The sequence below is a fragment of the Musca domestica genome, unplaced genomic scaffold, assembly GCF_030504385.1.
Source record: "Musca domestica strain aabys unplaced genomic scaffold, Musca_domestica.polishedcontigs.V.1.1 2, whole genome shotgun sequence".
Lineage (NCBI taxonomy): Eukaryota > Metazoa > Arthropoda > Insecta > Diptera > Muscidae > Musca > Musca domestica.
In genome coordinates, this window is record NW_026712249.1 from 2389595 (window position 1) to 2413203 (window position 23609).

A 23609-nucleotide genomic window follows, 5' to 3' on the forward strand; every position below is an offset into this window, starting at 1 on the left:
TTATTATTTGACCCTCCGTGAGGAGCCCCATCACCGAACTCAATCTACGTTTGATAATAATATTTCTATGTCACAAGTTTCATCCAAATCGAATCGGATTCCTTCGAGAGTTGTTGTTCGCATCAGCCAGATGGACACCCCTTGATCGACTCGTAATGTCCTGAAATTGGTCCAAAGAGTCCACGTAAATCAACACCTGCACGAACAGAAAATTGGTTCTTCTTAATCGGGGGAAAAGGTTAAAAACATTAGTAGAATAAAATATTTGACACTTCATCAATATTCTGCATGTTCCAGCGTAGCCAGTGATTTTTAAAGGAAAAAAGTGAATACAAATAAAGGGTAACTTCTTTTGATATCTCAAAATAGTTCTCTTTAAATTTTTCTTTTTAAAGCAATTGTACTGTCGAACTCCATTGGGGGTTAAAGTAACTGTCAATTTCGAGTTGTAAACAATTCGCCACTTACAAACATTTCGAAAGTAAAATTGGGGCCTTGGAAAAGCTATTTCTTCGTCAAGGGGAAAGGGTAACAACCACTTTGCAAACAAAGCCAGATCGAGCTATTTTATTGTTGTTGTATTATTTTTAGGGAAAATGTAGCAAACAAACCAAAAAAAGGAAAAATAATGAAAGAAAAACATTTTTTTGCCTATACATCAAAGTGTGAGTAGATATGCATGTATGTAGACATGTTCATCGATATGAGCATGCAAAATTGCTACAGAGGTTTGTCAGAAAGGTAAAAGTTGTTGTAGCTGTTCTTGCTGAGACCTCTCCAATAAGGTACCCACACACACACATGTGCAAACCCTTAACACACATGTGTATACGTCTCTCATGCCTACCCTTTGGAAGAGGCTGCTAAATAAAGGAAATGCTGCGTCAGATATTTCCCCCAAAAAATTGGTTGTTGCCCGTCGAGTCAGAGTGTTTGCGTTGCTCCAATTGGAAATTTACATTTTTCTTTTCATTTCACTTCGATATATTTGCCTGCATGATGAAATTAAGCCCTCTCTGAATTGACTGCATGGGGCTCATAGAAACTACGACTTGGTACCCGAACAAAAAAAAATATATATATTTTTGGAACTTTGCTTCAGCTCGAAAATTGTAAAAATATGTTTGTTTGTATAGCGTTTTTACAGTTCGTCGAATAGCTGGCAATTGTAAAGAAGAATTATGTTATGCATTGTTCTCAAAACGTACCTACGTATGACTGTGTGTGCAAGGAACTTGTACACATGCAAAGCAATTGAATAATATGAATTATTTCGAAAAAATTGGTTGTCTGAAGTGGAATAAATAAAGTTTTTGGCGGACAAGGACAGTGTGTTGTATTGGTGCTTCCCTTGGGGGACCGGTGCTTAACAACAACTCAATGCCGCTATATTTTTCAATAATATTATACAAATTCCACCTTAAAGTCGCTGTAAAAATATTTGGATATTTTCAAATGTTTTCCCTAGAAATTTCAAATATTGAAGTCTTATTTTTATCACTTTTTTTTAGGAACAACAATCTCTGTTGATTAAATTCCCTCTGACTCTCTTATGAAAACAAACTTCAGCAGACATTTAAATTTTCACAAGTGCTTTGAAACTAAATTGACCACGATGCGGAATTTCGAATGCTTACTACACATTTTATCTTTGCATCCGCAATGGGACTTATCTCTCCACTCTCCGAAGTTGACTCCTCCAGCAACATGCAATTTATGAGGTATTGTTTGTAAAACATTTTATTGTTTATGATGTGGTCTTTTAAAGTTACATTCGGACATGATTTCCCTCCGGCCTTTTTCCGGTTTAGGAAAATTTTCAAAGTTTGTATTGCAGATAAAAAGAACAACAACTACAAGAGCAATGCTAAGAGTGCTAATGCAAGGGTGGGGGAATTTGAAATGGGATGGCTGGCTGGCTGGCTGGCTATGCCTACACAACATGTTTTTATTTCCAATCAGACAACGCCTTACAGCGGAGATGAGTTTTGATTTTTGCATGCCCAAACATGAATCTGAAGTCTGGAACTGAGACTTAAATGAAAGTTGATTGATTCATGGCAAATGCGTAATGTTGAACACAACAGATTAAATGTGATGATATATTTCAGTGAGTGAGTGAGTGCGTCAGTCAGTGAATGGATGGTCCAAAATGGACGCAATGCAGCTGTGGGATATACAGAGTTTACATGATTGCCATCGGGTTGCATTATGGTTGTTCTAACTTGCAATCTATGCGTTGGTAGTTATTGAGTGTTGTATGTCAACTGATAGTTGACCAATACGTACCATTTTGAAAACAGTTTCCTAGAGATAGAAGAATTGTTAAAAAATTTGCTGAAGATTTTGATGCTCAGAAAGGACTTACAATTAAATATTGGCGATTGTTTACGTTTTAGTTCGTATTTTGCAAATATAATTTTTGATATTAAATTATAAAACTATTGATCGTTTTTGTCATTCATTCTGAATGGCAAGAAAATGACGTTACCCTCCATCCAGAAATTATAACAAAGGTTACAGCCAAAAGACCGCACCGACGTAGACAGGTTGGCCTAAGGGTTCCCCACTTTCATTTGTAGTAATAACTATTTAGATATTTTTGAGAATCTCAGTTTTTGTCGGAAATTTAATCTACAGATAAACTCAAAATTCAGTTTTATCTGGGAAATATACATACAGATGTTCTTTTTTAATTTAATAAATTTATAGAACATTATATCAATTTATTAGGCAAAACAGAAGAGGTCGATCTGACCAAACTTTTTATAACATCCATAAAAGAGAAAAACTTAAATACTTTTGGATCAGTTCTCTTAAAATCTATAATTTAGGGCAATGTGTTTGGGATTGTCAAAATAACTTTAATTGGGTGGTTACCGATATATTCCGGGTACATTTAAAATTTTTGCTGATGATATTTTCTACTAATAGAAATGGAAAATATGACCAGAATTCTAAAATCTACGGTAAAGCAAAAATATTTCAAATGTCGAAAATCGGGAACAAAGACCTGGTGAGATGAAAAAACTGCAACCAACTTAAGACTGCAGTCATTTCTAAGCCACTCTTTCGACAGTTGTTAAAAATATTCCAGCACTCCAGCATTTAAATGTGAATAAATCTTTTGTGTCTCGTACCATCGCTCGTTACCGTGATACTGATATTGATAGCGTAGCCCGACGTCAAGGAAGTGGACGGAAGAAAAAACAACATGAGCAGAAATGGTTTGAAAAGTAAAGAAGCGACTTAATCGAAACCCGCTTCGCAGTGGCCGAAAAATGGCTCGTGAGCTGAACATATCGCAATATTCCAATCGACAAGTATTGAAAAATGAGCTCGGTGTAAAGCCATTGAAATAAAGCCATGAAATTCCAAAAAAGTTGCTTCGCTTGGCCGAAAGTAGTGCACTGCCGAATTTGAATTGCTCCGATGAGAAAACATTCATTGTCCAGTTGTTTGTAAACAAACAAAATTATCGTGTTTACTTGCCAAAGAGGTCAGCTGAAAATGTGCACCTTCGGTTGGCCACCAGAACTCAAGCGCCGGCCATGGAGATGGTGTGGACCGCCATAACAGCCGATGGTCGCTCTCCGCTCGTATTAATCGACCGTGGCATCAGAATAAATGCCGAATATTATATATTTTGGAGGGTGTATTAAAGCCTTGGGCACGCAAACATTCCAACAGGACTCAGCACTCAGCACGCGCCACCCAAGAATGGTTACAGAATGAGGTTCCTCGCTTAATTTCCAGCACACAATGGGCACCAAAGTCTCTGGATACCAATCCGTTGGAGTATTTTGTCTGGAGTAATTTGGAAAGCAAGGTTGGCACTAAAAAATACCAAAGTGTCGATCACCTCAAGCAAGCGCTTCACCGGGAATGGGCCAAAATAATGCAGAACAACATTCGGGCAGGGTATGACGGTTTCATTGGCCGTTTGAAGGCCATAATTCGTGCCAAAGGTGACCAATTCGAACAAATCTAAACTTATTCTAAAATTTGATGCTATTTCTGACATTTTTGCTTTCATTCAAAAGAATTTTAAAAAAAGTAAGAATTATGGCGTTTGACTTTGTTGCAGTTTTTTTTATCTCACCCTGTATATGGGTCCATATTTACAAACTCAGTTCGGAACTACGTAGGACACTTCAGAAAATTGCTCTATGTTAATGTAGCTATAGACCCTTGTAGTCAAAAATCTGAGGGTATCAGTAATGAGTGAATCTAAGTGAGGACCGATATATCTCGTCCTTACACTGGTAGAAATATTACGAGGATTAAAGACAAAAACATGATTAATTCCACATTGTATGAGGGTATGACCATTCAAACTATTTAGTCGGTGTGGGGAAGGGTAATGGTCCACCCTTCGGGTACCTACCCCGATCGATCTTGTTCTGAGTAAGACAAAAATATTAACTTTAAGAGTTATCAATCAACTCTAAGTTTCCTGGAACGGATTTCGTTCCAAGATACATGGTGTTTGAAATTGTTGCCATTAAATTGGGGACAGTTTTGTAGCAATATGTGGCTGTGGCTATGGCTGAGCTGTAAATGGACAATTGTTTTGTGGTCTTCTACAAGCTTCCATTTCACTGATTGCTTTTGTTTTAGCAATTTATGCGATGTCCTACTAGTAATATATGGTGTCAAATAATTTTCACATATCTTTACGGCTGTAATTAAATAAAAACAATTATTTACTTAAGAAACAATTTAAAACATGTTCGCTTAATAAAAAAAAATAACTGAAGACAATTTTTTGTGCCCTTCTTCCATACATTTTCCAACCCATATCTTCCTTCATTGACTTTATTCATTGTCCAGGTTTTCGGCAATCTTTGCAGGCGATTTGTAAAACAGCGGAATTTTAATTAACTTTTGTGGCTTCAAACATAAGACATTGTGCCTTAGCAAAGTTAAAACCGTTTTTTTTTTTTTCAAAACAACAGCAGATTTGTGTTTGAAATAAACAAATTCCCTGTCAGATGGGATTTAAGTGATGCCCAGAAACAAGAGAAAAAAGTATTTCTTGTTTTCTCTTGTTCTTCATGCGGTTTTTTGTTTTTGTTGTTTTTTTTTTTTGTAATTTCTTTTTGGTTATTGTTTTTCATTCAATAATTTCATTTCAATAATCCATTTCAAGTTCGCCCAAATTAAGGGGGTTTTGAAACTGGATTTTATTAACCGCCTCTTAATGTTTTTTGGCGGCATGGTTGTAGTTGTTGCTCTTTGTTCCGCTGCTTTTACAAAGGATTATAATTTTCCCTTTAGTCTTTGGTAACGGCGGTTTAGTTGGTCATGCTTGTCAACGCTTTACACAAGGACCTCATGTCCTGTGTTCGTGTTTCTGTTTTGCGTTTGTGTTTTTTTTCTCTTTTGGAACTAAAGAGAATTTGTAACCATTCAGCCTGTCACTCAGGCTGGTGAGGAGAAAAAACTTCGCGTTGTGGTCGTTGGAATCATCAGTGGTGGTACGGGGGGAGGAGTTGTTGGTAGAAAGCCACGAGTTGATATGGGTAAGGCTCAGCTTCTTCTTTTTTTTTTTTTTGGTGAGTACCATTGGTTTTTGCCGAGCCATGAGAAGAGAGCCATTTTTTTGTGTTTTATGCGAATTTTGGTTTTGCAGACGGCTTTACCGCAACACATTCTCCTGAACACCAAAATGGTGAGGCGTGGAGTTTGTGGTTTTCCAACGTTTTGTCGTTTTTAACATATTGCCGGGCTTTTTTAGGCAGTGGAGAAGGAGGAGGAGAGGGCATTTTATTTGAATATAATGTTAGAAAAAGTTAATTAAAAAATCTTATGGTTTTTCAATGGCACCCACACACTCAAACACAAACAGACGCATACACACACACACACACACACACACACCAACCAACATACAAGAACACATACCATGATGTCAGCGACAACCTTTGCTGGAGTTGTTGCTGTGTTTTTGAAACGCTATCATGATTTTGTCAAAGGATTAATAAGTCTTTTTTTGTTGGTGTTTCTCGGGGACCTTCAACTCAGCGTGGGTTGTTATTAAACAAAATGTGTTAATTAAAACAAAAACGTTTTTCATTAGCCGAAATGCTGATTTTTTAAGCTACTGTTTCCTGAAATTTTTACATGACTGAAATTGACATTTGTGGGCGGAGGGTATTGTGTTCCGCTTGGCCTGACTAACAGCGAACTCATTGATCAATTTTTAGGTGATTAGTTTTTCCGAAATTATTTTTTCCCTATTGTGGAAATGATTTCAAATGGGGTTATTTCCGTTTAAATTAGGCTCTACAATGAGAGGCATTGTTGTTGGCTGCATTTCATATTTCGAATGTCGTCCATTCTGCTGAAATCTCATTGCTCTCCGTTGGGGTAACCATGAAGAGTTGTCAGAATTTTCCATAATTGACCTTCGATTCGATTTAGTTTTTCAATTAGCATTATGAGGGGGGGAATGTCGCTGCTGACGACGACACGCCTCTCCATCCGCCATTCGCTTTTAATAAAACCTAATTAATAAACTTGATTGAAGCAATTAAAATCAAGGCACACAAACAATTTCAATTTCGTTGATAGCGCTCTGATTTGATACCGGTTGTTGCCATGGCGACACGTACATATTTCCAACCCGTGTCATTGTTATCCACCCCTACTCCCCGCGTGAGCTGAGAAGGGGTTCGAATCCAATTGAAAATAATCAAATCGAATTTCAAAACAATGACAACATTTTAGCGACCCTTGTGAGCACTTGCAATGCTGTTGATTGTGTAGACGAATTCTGAGGAAAATCCGTTTAACCATTGCCACCCATCCAGGTATATTTCTGTACGTTTGGTATCTGATGTTTCTTAGTTTTGGTTTTGGTTCTGGTTTTATGTTTTCTGCTTTTGTTTTTTGATAAGGATAAGTTGGAAGTGTCATTCTTGGGGCTTTGTAGGGGCGTTTTGGGAAAGTATCACCGTTAAATCTCTTTACAGTGATTTAGTTTTCCACTTTTGTTTTATTAGTTCCCTAATCTTTTGTCATCATTCCAGTTCAGTTATAATAATCATGACAATCATGGCTTAGTTTTATTCTTAAGGCACTCCTGGGCTGTGGCGGCAACAAAAGGGGCCACATTCACCCCTTGTTTCATTGCGATTTCCAATAAAAGCCAGACCATAACAATAAAATCGTCTACCTTAGTTGACAAAAACCAGATAAAGTCACACGTACACACACCAACACAGACTCGCACACACACACACCCACACCATCAACAAAGGAATAAAACGTTATTTTCGTGTGTTCTTTTTTCCATGTGAAGATTTCAAGTATCTTTAACCGTTCGATGTTTGGAAAAAAGATGTCCACATGGATTTTCTATAACTTTTACCGTTCTGCATATAAGCATGATGGTGATGATTGTGAAAATGAAAATATCAAAGTTTTCCCGTGTTTGGTAAAAAAACAACGAGGGTTGACAATCTTTGAAGTTGTGGTGAATGGTGAACTTATCTTTTGCACTAAACAATATTTTCACTACTGGGCAACTAAAGATAATTTTCATAAAATTCTTGGTATGTCGAAAATCTTTAAAATTGGTTAAAAGAAAATCAAATATTTTGAAGAGAGATTTTTTGAAGCTTATTTAAAGGCTCAATGTATGATAAAGAAGCAATAAAGCGAAGTAAAAATTTTAGATATGTTGGTTGTAATTAGTTTTCAGCATTTTGACTACAGGGGGCCATTTAATACGGTAAAAAATTTAATTGTCAAAATAAGGCTTTTAAACGTATATTTCCGACTCAAGATAACATATGAGTGTCGTATATGTCTACTTGTGTATAACATGTATGGGGTTTAAAAAAAAAATTGGTGTATAATAGCACTCTTAAAATACACAAAATGTAAATTGTCGCATACGGACGCATACATTCCACCCTGTTGCTTCACCCACATACAAATTTTACTTTATTTAGTGAATTTTATTACATGTTTATTTCAAAAACTATCAGCATTTCCAAATTCTACACTCCGACAGTAATCTTATATACAATTGTCAGGATACCAGCTCTATTTGTTCACCCAAATCCAAATTGTACCAAATTTAATACCATTAATTACACTCAAGTACAAATTTTCATAATAATAGTACAGTCCAATAGAAATCAAATTCAAATTTCAGGACTCCAACTCTACCGGTTCATCCAAAATTTAGGTTGTACCAAATTTAGAACACAAAAGAACAATTTTCCAAAACTAATTCCTACTTCCAAATTTCAGGATTCCAATTCTATTGGTTCTCCCAACATTTGAATTGTACCAAATTTTGTGCTTTTTAGTACACATAAGTACAAATTTCCAAAACTATCTACTTTCCTAAGTCCTAGAACGCAATAGCAGTCTTAGATCTCAGCTCTATCGGTTTACCCAAATCGAAAATATTCCAAATTTAGTACCATCTAATGCTCTTTGTGCACATATACACATTTTGAAAACTTCCTCCATATCCCAATTCTATACTTCGATAGTAATGTTAATTTCAAATTTAGTACCGTAAAACTACCTCTTTACATCGACTTGATCTTGATTCCCATTCCAAATTTCAAATATTAGCTCTAACCGTTCGCATGATACGAAATGTTACCAAATGTTACCATTTTAGTACTTTTCGTACACTTATTGTGCGAATTTCCAAAAACTCGGCCCTACCTGACCCCATCGGAGCAAGAGGGATGGTCTGTCAGAAATTCTGACGTATATGACATACTTTTCCGACGTGTTATACATACGCCGAAAAAGTCGTGAACCTACCAAATAATAAGAGTTTTTGACAAAAACCTGCTGGAAAAAGTGAAAAAATATGTAAGTCTTTTCTCCGCAGTTGACCGCAATTTTTTTGCCATAGCAGAACAATGTACTTCTTTAAATTTGCTAATTCATTTTTGGCATGTCGTCGGCCTGATCGAGACATTAAAGGGTAATATGCATTTTCATTTTATGTCTTTAAAATAGAACTCCAGCTTGAGGTTTTATGTCCTTTGACAGATTTGGAAGACTTACACAAGGAAACTATCCTCATTAAGATCAACGAGGTTTCAATAATACGACCTAAACGTTTATGAACCAAGTTTGGATGTATTATGTGGTATATTACGGTATTTTAGAAGTTTATGACGTTTTATAATTTTTCCACGTTTGATACAAATATATGACGTTTACAACAGTCTAAAACCTAAATAAACTGATAACAGAAAATTTCAGAGTGACCGTCACCAAAAATACCAATTTCTAGATTCAGCCATTTCGTCGTCAATTACATTTCTTTAATTTTTGCTTTATTAATATGAATTTCAGGGAATAATAATACAAATCTATTTGAGTTTTTAAATACTGTTCGAAAAGTGTCCTGTTTGAATAATTGTCTCTGAAAACTTTTAATGTTTCCTCAATCTATAACTTTCTCAAGAAATTCCCCCCTCCCCCTGGAGTGTCCATCGTAGCACTCACGATTCTGTCTGATTTACATTTCTCATACTACCCTCGAACAGCTGTGCTGAAAAATATGATGATGACATTTATGGACGAGATAAGGTCGTCGACAGAATCGAATTTCAAATGAGGGCAATAATAATGGGCCAACACTTATACACGTAAACGTGAGAATGGGTCTGAGTGTGAATATGTGTGTAAGTCGATGTGATTTCGTTTTTCCTCAAATGTATGGAAATGTTTAGATGTATGGCATTTACATTGGCAGACGAACTACAGTTCAGTTCATCCAGACACCTGTTCCAAGTGGGGTGTTACTGCCTCTTACGTTTTCATTTTTCTCTAGCCAAACTAACTCAATCAGCATTTTTGAGCATCCTATTCATCAGTTTCCATTTTTTTCTCTTCCACATTTGCCCATGTTTTTCTGAACACCGATTAATATTTATTCCGTCGGGTTTCCATATTTTAGAGATTTATGGCGAAATGTTCGTGGTTGGTGGCAGCAATGAAAATCAATATAAACGTTTGCTGCCATAAATCTAAATTGCTGCCACTGCCTCCGACTTTAGCTACTACGGTGGTGGTGGCGTTGAGTTAAGAGCACCAGCATAGGTTTGAATAGGAAATTCAAATAAATGGGCCAAATTATAGAAGGAGTCGAAGGGGTGGTGGAACGACAAACTGAGAACAAGAAAACAGCAAACGGAGGCAAAGAAAAATCATAAGTTCTCATATTTATATGGCTTTGTTCGTCCTGGCAAGGTTTCGTTCCTTTTCGCCCCCCCCATCCCATGGCTGGAGTTTTTTGTTCTTCTTCTTCTCGTTTTGTAAAAACGAATTTTATTTGTACTCAAAACCATTCGTACGTTATAATCGAAATATTTGATTGTTTTTTTGCTAGTCGATGAAGCGAGTAGCAGAAAAAAGGATTGTGGGTGTTGTAATGCATGGCTGATTGGATGGTTGGAATGCTTCTGGGGCTAATACACCGACGGTTGTATTTGGGACAGTTTTGGAATGGATGCTTCAAATTTCTCGTTGTTGTTTGTTTCTGAGTTGGAAACGTATTGTAAGGTGTTGGTAGTAAAAAGTTTTGAAAGTGTTGAATCGTGAATTTCGTTTGGCACCACATAAATTTCTGTTCGCCTCTTTGTTTTTGTTTGGCAGGAGTGTGGGTATGACAAGAAAGGGGCAAACAACACACATTTCTGCCAAATGTGCATATGTGTGCGTGTGTGTGAGTTAACATATGTCATGGCATTCTTCTTCAATTACTTACCGATAGATCACCTCCATAGAAGGGATGTATCACAAATGTTTCATTGCCTATGTGTATGACCCCGCTAACACCGTTGCATGTGTGAAAGGCTGCACTGGCACCGGGATAATCTTTAACCGTTCCATGGTAATAACAATGTTCAATATCCTGAAAAGAGAAATGAAAGATGCATTAAATATTAAACTGTTGAATTGAATTATTTTATGTAAGCAAAATTAGACGAGCGATTGATTTTTCTTAAAAAAGCCACGTCCAATATTATTCACTTATTGAAGTGAAATGTTTCTACACCTGCGGTTCTCAATTTTGAAAGTTAGCCAAACAAATGCCTATGAAGTGTTGGCTTATTTAGCCCAAAAAGAAAAAGTTTGCTACGTGCCACTTTTATCCACGAGTACTGTTTGCCACTTATTTCCCATTTGAAACATTAAAATCACTTGTCTGTTTTGTTCCCAAGAGAAGAGACTTGTAAATTCGCTGAAAAAAAATTGTTGTTGTTTGCCGATTCGTAAAATATCCATTTTTAGTTATTGATCAAAATTATTTGTGAATAAAATAGATATTACTAGATCTATTTTTTTGACACCTCGAAATATTTGGCGGGATTCACATTGAGTTCACATATTCCAAATCAGAAAAATATTGAAATTCAGTTTGACTTTCTGTTGAGGTGGAGTGGAGCATTTCAATGTGAATAAATCTTTTGTGTCTCGTAACATCGCTCGTTACCGTGATATTGGTAGCGTAGCCCGACGTCAAGGAAGTGGACGGAAGAAAATAGCAACATCAGCAGAAATGGGTCGAAAAGTAAAGAAGCTACTTGATCGAAACCCGCATCGCAGTGGCAGAGAAATGGCTCGTGAACTGAAAATATCGCAATATTCCATTCGACAAATATGGAAAAATGAGCTCGGGGTAAAGCCAATGAAATTCCAAAAAGTGCAAGAACTTACACCGCAACAGCAAGAAAATGGACTCAAAAGAGCTAAAGAGTTGTTTCGCTTGGCCGAAAGTGGTGAACTGCCGAATTTGGTTTTCTCCGATGAGAAAACATTCGTTGTTCAGCAGTTTGTAAACGAACAAAATGATCGTGTTTACTTGCCAAAGTGGTCAGCTGAAAATGTGCACCTTCGGATGGCCACCAGAACTCAAGCACCGGCCACGATGATGGTGTGGGTCGCCATAACATCCGACAGTGGCATCAAAATAAATGCTGAATTTTATCGCGAAAATATTCTGGAGGCAAAGATTTTGGGCACGCAAACATTTTGGCCGCAGACCTTGGACATTTCAACTCTGCACGCGCCACCCAAGAATGGTTAAAAAATTAGGTTGCTCGCTTCATTTCCAGCACACATTGCCCACCAAAATCTCCGGATACCAAACCGTTGGATTATTGTGCCTGCAGGAAAGCAAGGTTGGCAATAAATAATACCAAAGTGTCCATCACCTCAAGCAAGCGCTTAGCCGGGAATGACCCAAAATACCGCAGAGCAACATTCGGGCAGGGTGTGACGGTTTCATTGACTGTTTGATGGCCATAATTCGGGCCAAAGGTGACCACTTAGAACAAATCTAAACTTATTCAAAATTTTGATCCTATTTCCGAAATTCACATATGGCGCTTGACTTTGTTGCAGTTTTTTTATCTCACCCTGTATATTCCACATTTACACACGATGAGAGTCTTATTTAACATGTTATTTTTTCAAACATTTTCAATGTTATAAGAGGATACCGATCTATCATATCATTGGACTTGCTTGCAATATTTGTGGAACTTTTGTGATGTTTTAAGAAATTTAGAACTTAGTATCCCAAGGTATCCAATTTACAAATAAGTCCATTTTCGAATTCATGCAGAAAAGATTAGGAAATCACTAGATCCAATGAAAATGAAACAAAATTGCTTTAAAGGATCATTTTTCATTTTGGGCAGATCAAATAACACTGAAATAAAGCTGAGGCCCGATACTAATAAGATCTGGCTAAATAAAATATTGAAAATATTGTTATTTCTGATTTAGAAAAACTATTTCAAAGCAATTTTGACTTTAAAAATTTAAGCAAAAATAGGAAAAAATATAATTTTGAGGTTTTGCGGTCTTAAGGCAAAAATCGTATGTTTATGATTTAATTGTGTACTTTTTTCTTGAGTCGAGTTTTACGATTTGAAATTTGCAGTGAAAAAGAAAGCCAGAGGGTCAAAGAAAGGACCATTAGGCATGTTTGGTGTACATGATGGTTTATAATGGTTCTTCTTTGGGAAGTAATCTTTATTACGAAGTTATGTGTTTAATTGAGATTCCACTTGTTCTCAGTTCTACAGGAAGTTTCCTCTAAACACCCAACGCTTTCCCTACGATTCCTACTCAGGTGTGCCCATTTTATCACATTTCCGAGCAATTGAAAATTAATTATTTAACAAATGAAAACGTGTTCTACTATTAATGGATAATTTATGTTATCATTGATACTTACATGACGATTGCCATCTACTAAATAACCGCTAGAGTGATAGTGTTTCTGTATTAAATTCGGCGATAAAAGTTGTCTGAAAGGAGAAGAGGAAGAAAGCAGAAAAATTATTTTAATTACTTAAAGATTATCTTAGGCTATAAAAATTACATTAGAGTTTCCATACACCTCTCCCCTTGACATCGGTGTCCATTTGTAACCCCACCCCACCGAAAAACGTGACCGAAAACGGCTCGCACAACATAAAATAGCCGTACCGGAGGAAAATTATGTTATCACACATGTTAATTATTTCTCAAGCGTTGTTAATATAAATAGGCCAGAAATAAATGGCCGCCAATAGTGTTTGCTGTTGTTTGGGATGTTTGGCTGTTAAATTAAGTTGCATTGCACGTACTTATAAAAGCGTTAAATATTTATTGAAGCTAATAAATAATTTTGCATTTAAGTGATTTCTTCCCCTAGCTTTTGCTGGCTAGCAGCTTCAATCCAACTCAACATCCCCCCTCTCGGATTTGGCTTGGAATGCGTGCGTTGTTGCACCACCCACCCAAACCATTTTGTTTGTGTCCCATTCATTTATTTGTATTTTTATTCACTAGGCGTTTGTGCGACTGTGTGTGTGTGTGTGTGTGCGATTGTTTGTTTGCGTGTGAATCGCTGTGTTCAACAACAATTGTTCTCAATTCTATTTTGTATTATTATACGGAGGGAAAAATTTAATTAAACATGTACTCCTCGTCGTAAATTTTGAATGGGCAGCAGAACATATTTGGACGGACGGACGGACGGACGGATGGACCAGTAACTGGTCATACGGTACAGTATTACCGGGGTCCACCAATGATATGGCCTGCAGATAAATTTTGCTCCACAGAGTCGATGCGAGTCGAGTAGTTTAGTGTGAAAGAGAAATGGCCAGCCATCGCTTACCGAGTCCATTGTTACATTGGAGTATGTAAATGGTTGAGTCCATTGTTGGTCGGTTAAATAGATTTTATTTATTTGTCGGTTGTTGTTGTTGCTGCCGTGCTTTAAGAATTTATATGCTTGGACGGCATTCGTTGTACGTTTGCTTGTTTGGCCCAATAACATCGGGTATTTAGTGAAAATGATTATGGTGGGAACAAAATAATCTGTGCCATACACGAATGTGTGTGTGTGTGTGTGTGCGAACACATACACGTTCGTACATATGGATTTGTAGCTTGTTGTTTCTGTTGTTGGGGATGCTGTTTTATTGTGGGTCACTGGACTGCATTATCATCAACTACAACAATTTAAAATATTAATGTCGATTTAAGAACAACAGTCCATGAACTAATTTCAATCTCATTCTATTGTGTCCGTGTTAACAAATGTCAGCAAGTGTATGTGTGTGTGTGTGTTTGTGTGCGTGTTTGCTGACATACTGTGAGATTTCGTTCGTTTTGGTATTATATTGGCCTGGTTTGTATCGGTTGTTGAGTTAATTAAAATTGTCTTCTGACCACATTGATGCTGAAAAGGTCGACTGCAATCATGTCACGAAACCATGCAATCACAATACCTGTGTCTCCGTTGCTCATCCAGCTGAATGGCTCTTTAAAATGCTATTTATGTGCGACATTATGTGATTGCATTTATCCAAGTGATTGGATGTATTCGGTTAGGATAGAGAGAAAGAAAGAACTAAGAGCTAAGATTTCAGCCAGTGTCACGAAGACAAAAGTTCAAATGCATGCGAGCTTGTTGGGCTAAGAGAGTAGTATCACAACTCATAAGGTTAAGTACATATTGTCTCTCAGTCCATTCATTAGTTAATCCATACTATGGGAATTTTTCCAATGCTGTTGAATTTAGTCTGAAATGGATTGGGTTTTACAGGAATATAAATTTGATGGAATCGGAGTCTGAATTGGTAAAGAAACAGATTTAAAACATTTAAATATTTTGGCATTTATTCCAACATACTATGGTGAGTATAATAAAATTGTCTTTTCGTTTTAAACTTCTTGTTTAAGGACCGCAGAAAGTATATATATTCTTGACCAGCATTGGATTCTACATAGATTTATCAAAGTCCTACTCAAATGTATATTCGGGTCTACCAAATTTTTGGTGTTGAAAGTGGGTCGCGTAGGTACAAGACTTAGTGTAGGCATCGTAAAACGTTTCAGCAACCACATTAACTGTAAATCAGCAGTATGTGTGCCCAGTTGAATGAAAGAATCATTGCGAAGAACTTTCCGTATAGGTCTAAGGTGAGATATTTGGATGATATTAGCCACAATTTTCAACGGAATTTTCTCACAGTTTGTATTTGTAATTATCTAACAAATAATTTCTAAGAAGGCCCAGTTCTCTTAAAGCCTCTTAACGTACCCCTGAACTGTTTTATTTCGTTCATTTGCGCATTTATTGTTTTAAATATAATAATGTCTACAAATCACAAATTTTGAGGAGATATCTATATTTTTGGTTAACAAATATTGCATTTTGCTAACAAGTAAAAAGACTTGAAGTTCGGCTGGGCTGAACTTCTAATACCCCCCACCATTGGGCAAAGAAAACATTTTTATGCAAAAGTATCTGGATTCAAACGTGATCCAGTAAGATCGGTAGGAGAATGGTTGGAGCCGTAATATGGGGGCCATTCTAAAACGGAGGACAATTTCATACAACAACGATCCATTCGAGTCTTAAATACCAAATTTTACATAATTTCGTGAGACCAATATGGACATTGTTTTGAGGCCAGTTGTAGAACTCAAGTACAAATACCAAATTTCACACAAATCTATTAGAGAATGTGGATTACAACGTGAAAATGCCGAATATCCGCTGAAACCTTTATATGTGCGCTATAGGAAAACGTGGACCTAGATATTCAATGTTCTGCCATTGGAGCGAAAACCCATTAAGAACTACAAGTACCAGTTTTTACACACATTCTTAGAAAATGTGCACCTTCGGTTGGCCACCAGAACTCAAGCGCGGGCCTTGGTGATGTTGTGGGCCGCCATAACAAACGATGGTCGCTCTCCGCTCGTAGTAATCGATCGTGGCAACAGAATAAATGCCGAATATTATAGCGAAAATATTCTGAAGGGTGTATTAAAGCCTTGGGCACGCAAACATTTTGGCCACAGACCTTGAACATTCCAATAGAACTCAGCACCATCACACTCAGTGCGCACTACCCAAGAATGGTTACAAAAAACCGCAAAAGACATAACCATTTCTTTTCGGTGTCACTTTATTTTCGGTGTCATAAAAGTGAAAGTACCACCCGAATTTTTACAAAATTTCATTTGATAAAAACAGGAATATTGAATGTAAGTCCCGACTTGGGGATGAAACCATATAACGCTAACCTGTTTTATCGGCGATAACAATAGTTTATATAATCGGTTTTCATGTGATTCCAATAAATGTATAATCCAAATCGATATGAATAAAAATGAATTTCTGTAGTACAGGATTTCTTCCTGAATATTAGGTACCATGTGTCCCTAATTAAACAGAGTATACTTGAAAATAAAACCTATAAAGCCATGCCCATTGCGTTTTATATTAAAAATGTACATTCTTAGATAATATTTGACATTCGGAAGGTTTTTTGAAAATGTTCTACTTATTTTATGAACTATTTACAAACATTTCTCTGCTCAATACTTTTTACGTTCAAATCATAACTAAAATTCTTGGCATTTATTAAAAAAACCTTGCAAACAAATTGCAAATATAGTCTATAAATAATTGTTCTCCCATTATTTATTTAAAATGCATGGCAAACGAATCCTCCCTCTTTGAACGCCAGCTTGGAATTGTATAGAAAATTCCAATATATGGACTAAATTAAATGTTGGACACAGACACAAGCAAACATACAAAATTTCACTGCTGCAGTTAGAAGAGAATGTTTTGTGTGTGAGTGTGTGTTAGTGGTAGTGGTAGATTGAATTTGATCCTTATTGATTGTAATGGTCTGAGTCTTGTTTTTTTTATTAGAATTGCATAAAAGGAATGATGTTGATGTTTAGTTACTACTACATTTCGCATTCTGCCTGCAAAGAGAGAGGGAGGGAGAGAGGGTGGGAGAGAGTGAGTGTATTTTTCAGGAATCTGGTGTGTAACATTGTTAAGTTCAATTTGTGTGGAATACAAATGTATTTGTTGTGCCTATTAAGGAAAAAACACACACACACGCAGACACCGACAGCAAGGATTTGTTGGAACGTGCGTTTTTGTTCATTTACAAAACTGTCAATTCAATTCACTGCACTATCCGTTTGACAATGCCTTCCTTACACACACACGCACATACACATGTACATGTAAACGTGTCATGTATGAATATACACATAAATAAATGCAGTTTCCTTCCTTTTTTGTGGATGCTACCAAAAACATTATGGGTCAATATTAGAATGGCTCTATTCAATTGTTGATTTAAAATAAAATTTATGCATGGATTTTTGGCAATGTAAATATTTGAGAAACTAAATGCTAACCACCCACACACACACTAACGCACATGCTCACACACACTCACATGTGTGCAAACACATTAAATACCACTCGAAATGAATGCCATAAGCAATTATGTGTGAATTTTGTTTCAGTTATTTTGAAATGAAATTTCAGGCAATTAAATGAGTGAATTTCGCAGACGATGGGGACAATAATTGGATACTATTATTTACTAAATTGGATGTACTAAAAGGGTATAGTATTTTAAATGGAAAGTGATCAAGGGAAAGGGGGAGAGACAGGGTTTAAAAGCCTGCGCCTATTAGAATTAACCTTAGACTTACAGTGGAACTGCTATTTAACATTCGTAGTCATGGCTGAAGTTCACACTATCAGCTATTAAGCTCAGAGTATAGCTATTTGGCTAGTTTTTGACATTGTAACCGTTTTTGTTTAGGCCTGATCGATAATGAAGCCACAACTTCTACACAAGCCTATAAAGAAATACGCAAAATCGGGCGGGGCCAACTTTATGATACCCTACCCCAATTTGTATGTTAAGTGGATGGTTTTACATCAGATATAATTTAAAGCCGAAAGGGACAAATATATGGAAGTATATCCTCCCCCTTATCGATTTCCTCTAAATTTGACGGACTGAACCGTTATTCATTAAAATTCTTCTTATTTGAGCTGATATTACACTTTTTGGCACAACAACGTGAAATCGGATTAAGATATATATGGAACCTAAAATTTAGCATAGATATTTCTATGGTTTATAGCTGAGACCAAATATAGTTGTTGTGGAATGGATTTTACCGGTGTTACGAACTTAGAAACATAATCGGATGGCAAATATATAAGGGACCTATAGCTATTTTGGACCTATTTTAAACCTTTGTGTCTGCAATAAACATGAAATCGACATATATATGGGAGCTATATCCAAATCTGAACCGATCTCGATAATATTTGGTAAAGATATATCTGAGCTATATTTGATATATTTTCCCGAATATCGGTGTTACAGAGTGAATATTACGGCTTTGAAGGACATACATAACAAATCGGATGATAAATATATGTGGAAGCTATAGATATATCTCAACCGATTTATACCGAAATTTGACGCACTTATTTCTATTCTTATTACAGTCGCATGTACCAAATACCATCCTATTTGGACTATTATTACACATATTTTGATCGATTTTTCAATAGGGTTCGTCATTGGGCCAAACAAATGATATGTGCCAAATTACTTTGTTTACAGAAATATATGGACAGACGGACGGACATTCATAAATCGACTCAGAATGTGATTCTATGCAGATCCTTAAAAGTAACTATGCGTCTATCTTGCTTCCTCCTCCATAATATAGCAGAATAGCAATACAACACGTACATATTTGTTGGAGATCGTACATCGAAGTCTGAGTATTTTTATCTAAAATTGTTGAAAACAAGTTAAGAATCATTTGTCGGGTTTGTCGACAGATGTATATCCTCAGACTATGTCCATTTAAAAGACTGATATAAATATTTCGACTTGCCAGATTTGGACCAAATCGACTATTCCTCTCACTTAAATGACATATGTGATAAATTTTGGTTCTCTGGTTGAGAGAAATATTTAGATGTACCAAGTTCGAAAAGAATCACTGACCTGTTTCGCATGATAGGAGAGATTTAAATATTAAAAATTGGCTCCCAGTTAGAGGGGGAGGGACGTAAGTACCAGAAGGGATGGGCCGATATTTATCATCTTTACTTTAGATCTCTATTCAGTAAAAATATCGGGATATATGAAATTTGAAGAGAATCGGATGCTATTTCACATATTGCTCTTTTTGTTATTCATTTTTGTGGAGAGTGGGGGTTATTGTTTTACCAGGAGTAGTGGACCAATGTATCCTATATTCTCAGCAGATCTTGTTAACAGAAATTGTGATATGTGTAAAATTTGAAGAGAATTGGATGCTTATTTTGCGTTTTATGAGCTTCATGGTTGTTGAAAATGTTGACCCTTTGTAGGGGAGGTACAAGAAGGAGGAGTGCTATATATTATATTTTCAAACCAGATCTTTTGCTGTTGCTCATTTTCACCCCTGAGTTAGGACGGATAAAAATATTACGATTTGCAAAGTTTTCACATAAAGTGCTGAACACAATCGGCCAGTAATAATAATTCAAAATGTTCGTCCTAAATGGAACAGGTATCAGAAGAGGTTGGCCAATCTTATTGATATTTCGTAATGATTAATTTTCAACAAGGATTAATTATTACAAAGTAGAAGATTTCAAGTGAGATTTCGGATTTTTCTTGGGGACGTACCATTTTTTAACTCTATCTAAATTAGACAAGAATATTGCGACGTGCAGAGTTTGGACCAAATCAAATCGAGAAATGAATTTCGTCCACTTGGCCCTTATATCAATTAAGCTCATTTGGGGCATATCAAATTAGAGATGAGCTCTGAAGCCATACGGCTTGTGACAAATGTGGGCAGAACAAAAGACTGGTAGTTGGGGATATGTTCTGGGAGAGAAAGGCCTTTTTGTACTCACTATTTTCTAAATATTGGAGAAACATTTAGTAAAAACTTTAAATTTGATTTTGAAATTTGAATATTTTCCTACCAAGTGAGTTGAAAGTGTGTTGAAAATGGCACATGTGTAAACCTACAAGATTACTGAAAATCTCTTTCCAAGTTATGTAAATTCTAAGTATAAAAATTGGGAGAAAAACAAGCTGTTGCAAAATGTTTTAAAATTGCCACAAAATATATATCAATTAATATATTTTCCCAAAAAATCCTATCATAATGAGAATTGATTATGTACTTTTTTGAAACAAAACATTTTGACATGAAACGCAACATATTAGATCAAAACAAATTTCTTCATGAATATAAATTTTTCTTAAAAAAAAGTTTTTTTTTGTTGGTTTAATGTCTGAACATTCATTAATTATGGCCCCCCTTCCCCTGCATTCCTTGTTATTGTCACTATGAGTATTTTTTATTTTTTTCTAACTTAATTAGTGGTGTTGTCGGGCAGACGCATAATACATTATTTAATGCGTAAGATGACACCACTGAAACAAGTATCCCGCCTAAAAGTGAAAAAGGACGATGAAAATGTGTTTTCGTCTTGCTTTTGCGGTTCCTTCACAGCAAAGGCAGACACATTTTATCCAATTTATTTCTAAGCTATTATCTTTTTTTATTTGATAATTTTATTAACACAATTTTAATTTTTATTGTTTATATGTTTGACACTGGCCTTAATGTGAAGCCTTATAATGTTGCCCTCGTTGTTGTGTTGTTGCCCTGTTCATTAACTGAGATGAGAGGTCAGAAATCTTTGGCATTTTAAGTGTTTTAGGCATTGCCTGTAATTTGCACTTAAATTTTTGTTTTATTTTTCCTTTGACGATATTTTTATGGGCCGACAACAGGGAATTACCCCCCCAACAAAAAATACATGACAGAAATACCCCAAATCCTATCAGTGTAATATAAAGGGACAAAGGCAACTGTAAGACTTGACCCCAAATAGGCAGCAAACAGCAACAGAAAAAAAATGAGAAAACAAAAACACACAACTAAAACGCAACAAGACAATAAAATATTTTCCAGAAATCAAAACTTAATTCATTGCCTATGTCCAAGAGTGTTTGTGTGTGTGTGTGAGTGTGTGTGTTACAAACGGAAGGATATTGTGGCAAAGGCCTCAGAGACCATAACAAAAGCCAGGAAAAAAGTGAAACATTTCCACACACAATAAAACCATAGCTGCTCCTAAAGAAACAACCCGAAACAATCCAAAGTGTGGGCCGTAAAACACAATATGAAGAATGAAATCAAATTAAGCTGTTTTATCTTTTAAGACTTCAAATGCAAAACAACATCAATAAACAAACCTAGGGAAACAAAACCAACAACAACAAAGAATGAATGAACGAAGGAAAGAATGAAAGCATTAATACATCATCCATGTCGGCCAAATATTGGAGCAAATGCAAAAACGTAGTCGCATTCAATCATTGAGATTTTCTTTCCTTCCATTTATAGTTTCCTGTGAGCTTTACATCTCAATTTTTATTAAGATGAAGTCGAATGAAAACTATGTTTACCCTTTGTAGCTGTCAATTTTGTTGTTGTTGCTGCTGTTATTGTATCTCTCTCTCCACCCTCTTTTCATTTTCAAATCATTGTAATGGTTAGCAAATCTTTGGTTAGTTTTACTGGATATTGAAATTTTTTGGAGTTAAAATGTGGGATTAACATTTTTAAGGCTTTGCCTTTCGATATTAAAGTGAATTTGCATTAATTGACAAGCCATGTAAGTGGAAATCTTAGGATATGGGATATGGGCAGAAATGTTTTAATTTAATGGATGCAAATGTTTTCCTTTAAAATGAAAAAAAAAAAAAAAAAAACATCAACGCCAGCTTTAATAGGGAAATATGTGATTGCAGGAGTTATAGGGAAAATTCTATCACTATATATTACACGGGAAATGTTAATAATTTGAGTAATTTTGCTATGTAAATATTTTATGTCCAGAAAAAAAATTCCACTAGTTCTCAGTTTCAGGTTTGCCGACAGCTTTTTCTTTTAGCTCATTACAAATCTACAGTATTGAACAAAAGTTATAATGTTATTTTAACATTTTGTGTTTGAAGAACCAGAAAGATGGGGGATGGTAGGTTTGTTGCAAGTTTTCAATTTTAGAAACATAAAAAACCATTTATGAGAGAAATTCGAGATGCAAGAGAAATGGATCCTTAAAGAATCTTTTCGAAATTATATACGATCTCTTGAACCGATATAATTCTCTTCTAGGGACAAAGTACTCACAAGCAAATCCCTGTGCGGATTTTCAGACAATTCCATTCAAACATGCGGCTAATATCATCAAAATACAGAATATAGGGGGGGCACCGTTATATGGTGGCTATACGACATCGAGAACCTATATAGACAATTCTTTCAGGGGATAAAGTACTCACAAGGAACGCCTTCTGCAAACATTCAGACAAATCCGTTGAAAAATGTGGCTAAAATCATCGAAATACCGAATATCGGAGGGTACCTTTATATGGGGACCATAAGATATCGTGGACCGATATAGCCCAATTCACTGCAGACAAAAGCCAGATCTGTGCAAAATTTTAGCTTCGTATATTAATTCGTTTTGACTCCAGCGTGATTACAACAGACGGACGGGTCTAAATCGAATTTTACGCTGATCAAGAATATATACTTTGTTGGGTCTAAAATTATTACTTTGATGAGTTACAAACGGAATGACGAACTTAATATACCCTCCATACTATGTATGGTGGAGGGTATAAAAAAATACAAAAATCCTTTTTTATAAAGAAACCGAAATTTTGTAACACCTACAAAATTTTAGAATTATTTTTTAACGCATCCTTCATTAACTACGTCGGACGAGCTTTGAGGAAGTCATTAAGAAGATACGAAATAGACTACTTCCTAGCCACACCATGCCATTTTAAAATCATGACCTTTGTCACCCACAATGTTGTAGTTCCGAATCACTTGAACTTATGAGACGTTTTGCTGGGGATGTACGTGGTCTTGATAACATCGGGTGCTCCCATTCCGCAGCCTACCTTATTTGTTTAAAATATGGCGTCCGAAATGGGGGAAAAAATATTACAATTCCTAAAGTCTATACTAAGGTGAATACACTATACGACAGCCACACAGACGGACGTACGAATTGTACATTTTCGGAAAAGCATGTAAAGGTTGTTACTATGGCCACCTTTTAGCACATATTAAATGATATACCTTTACCCTCTGCTGTCACATGGCGGATGGTATAAATATCAATTATTGGAAAAGTAGCCGTTATGTTTTTGATTTCAAGTTCCTTTTCT

General features: G+C 36.0%; 1 protein-coding gene across 1 annotated transcript in view; it reads right to left on the minus strand.

The window, feature by feature from the left end:
- Window positions 1-23609, minus strand: part of LOC101891938 (disintegrin and metalloproteinase domain-containing protein unc-71) — a gene marked incomplete in the record, with an annotated part of 263600 nt that overhangs the window by 72398 nt on the left and 167593 nt on the right. The window contains 2 exon segments of the mRNA XM_059121629.1: window positions 10757-10903; window positions 13238-13310. Coding sequence (XP_058977612.1) covers window positions 10757-10903; window positions 13238-13310 — 220 coding nt within the window.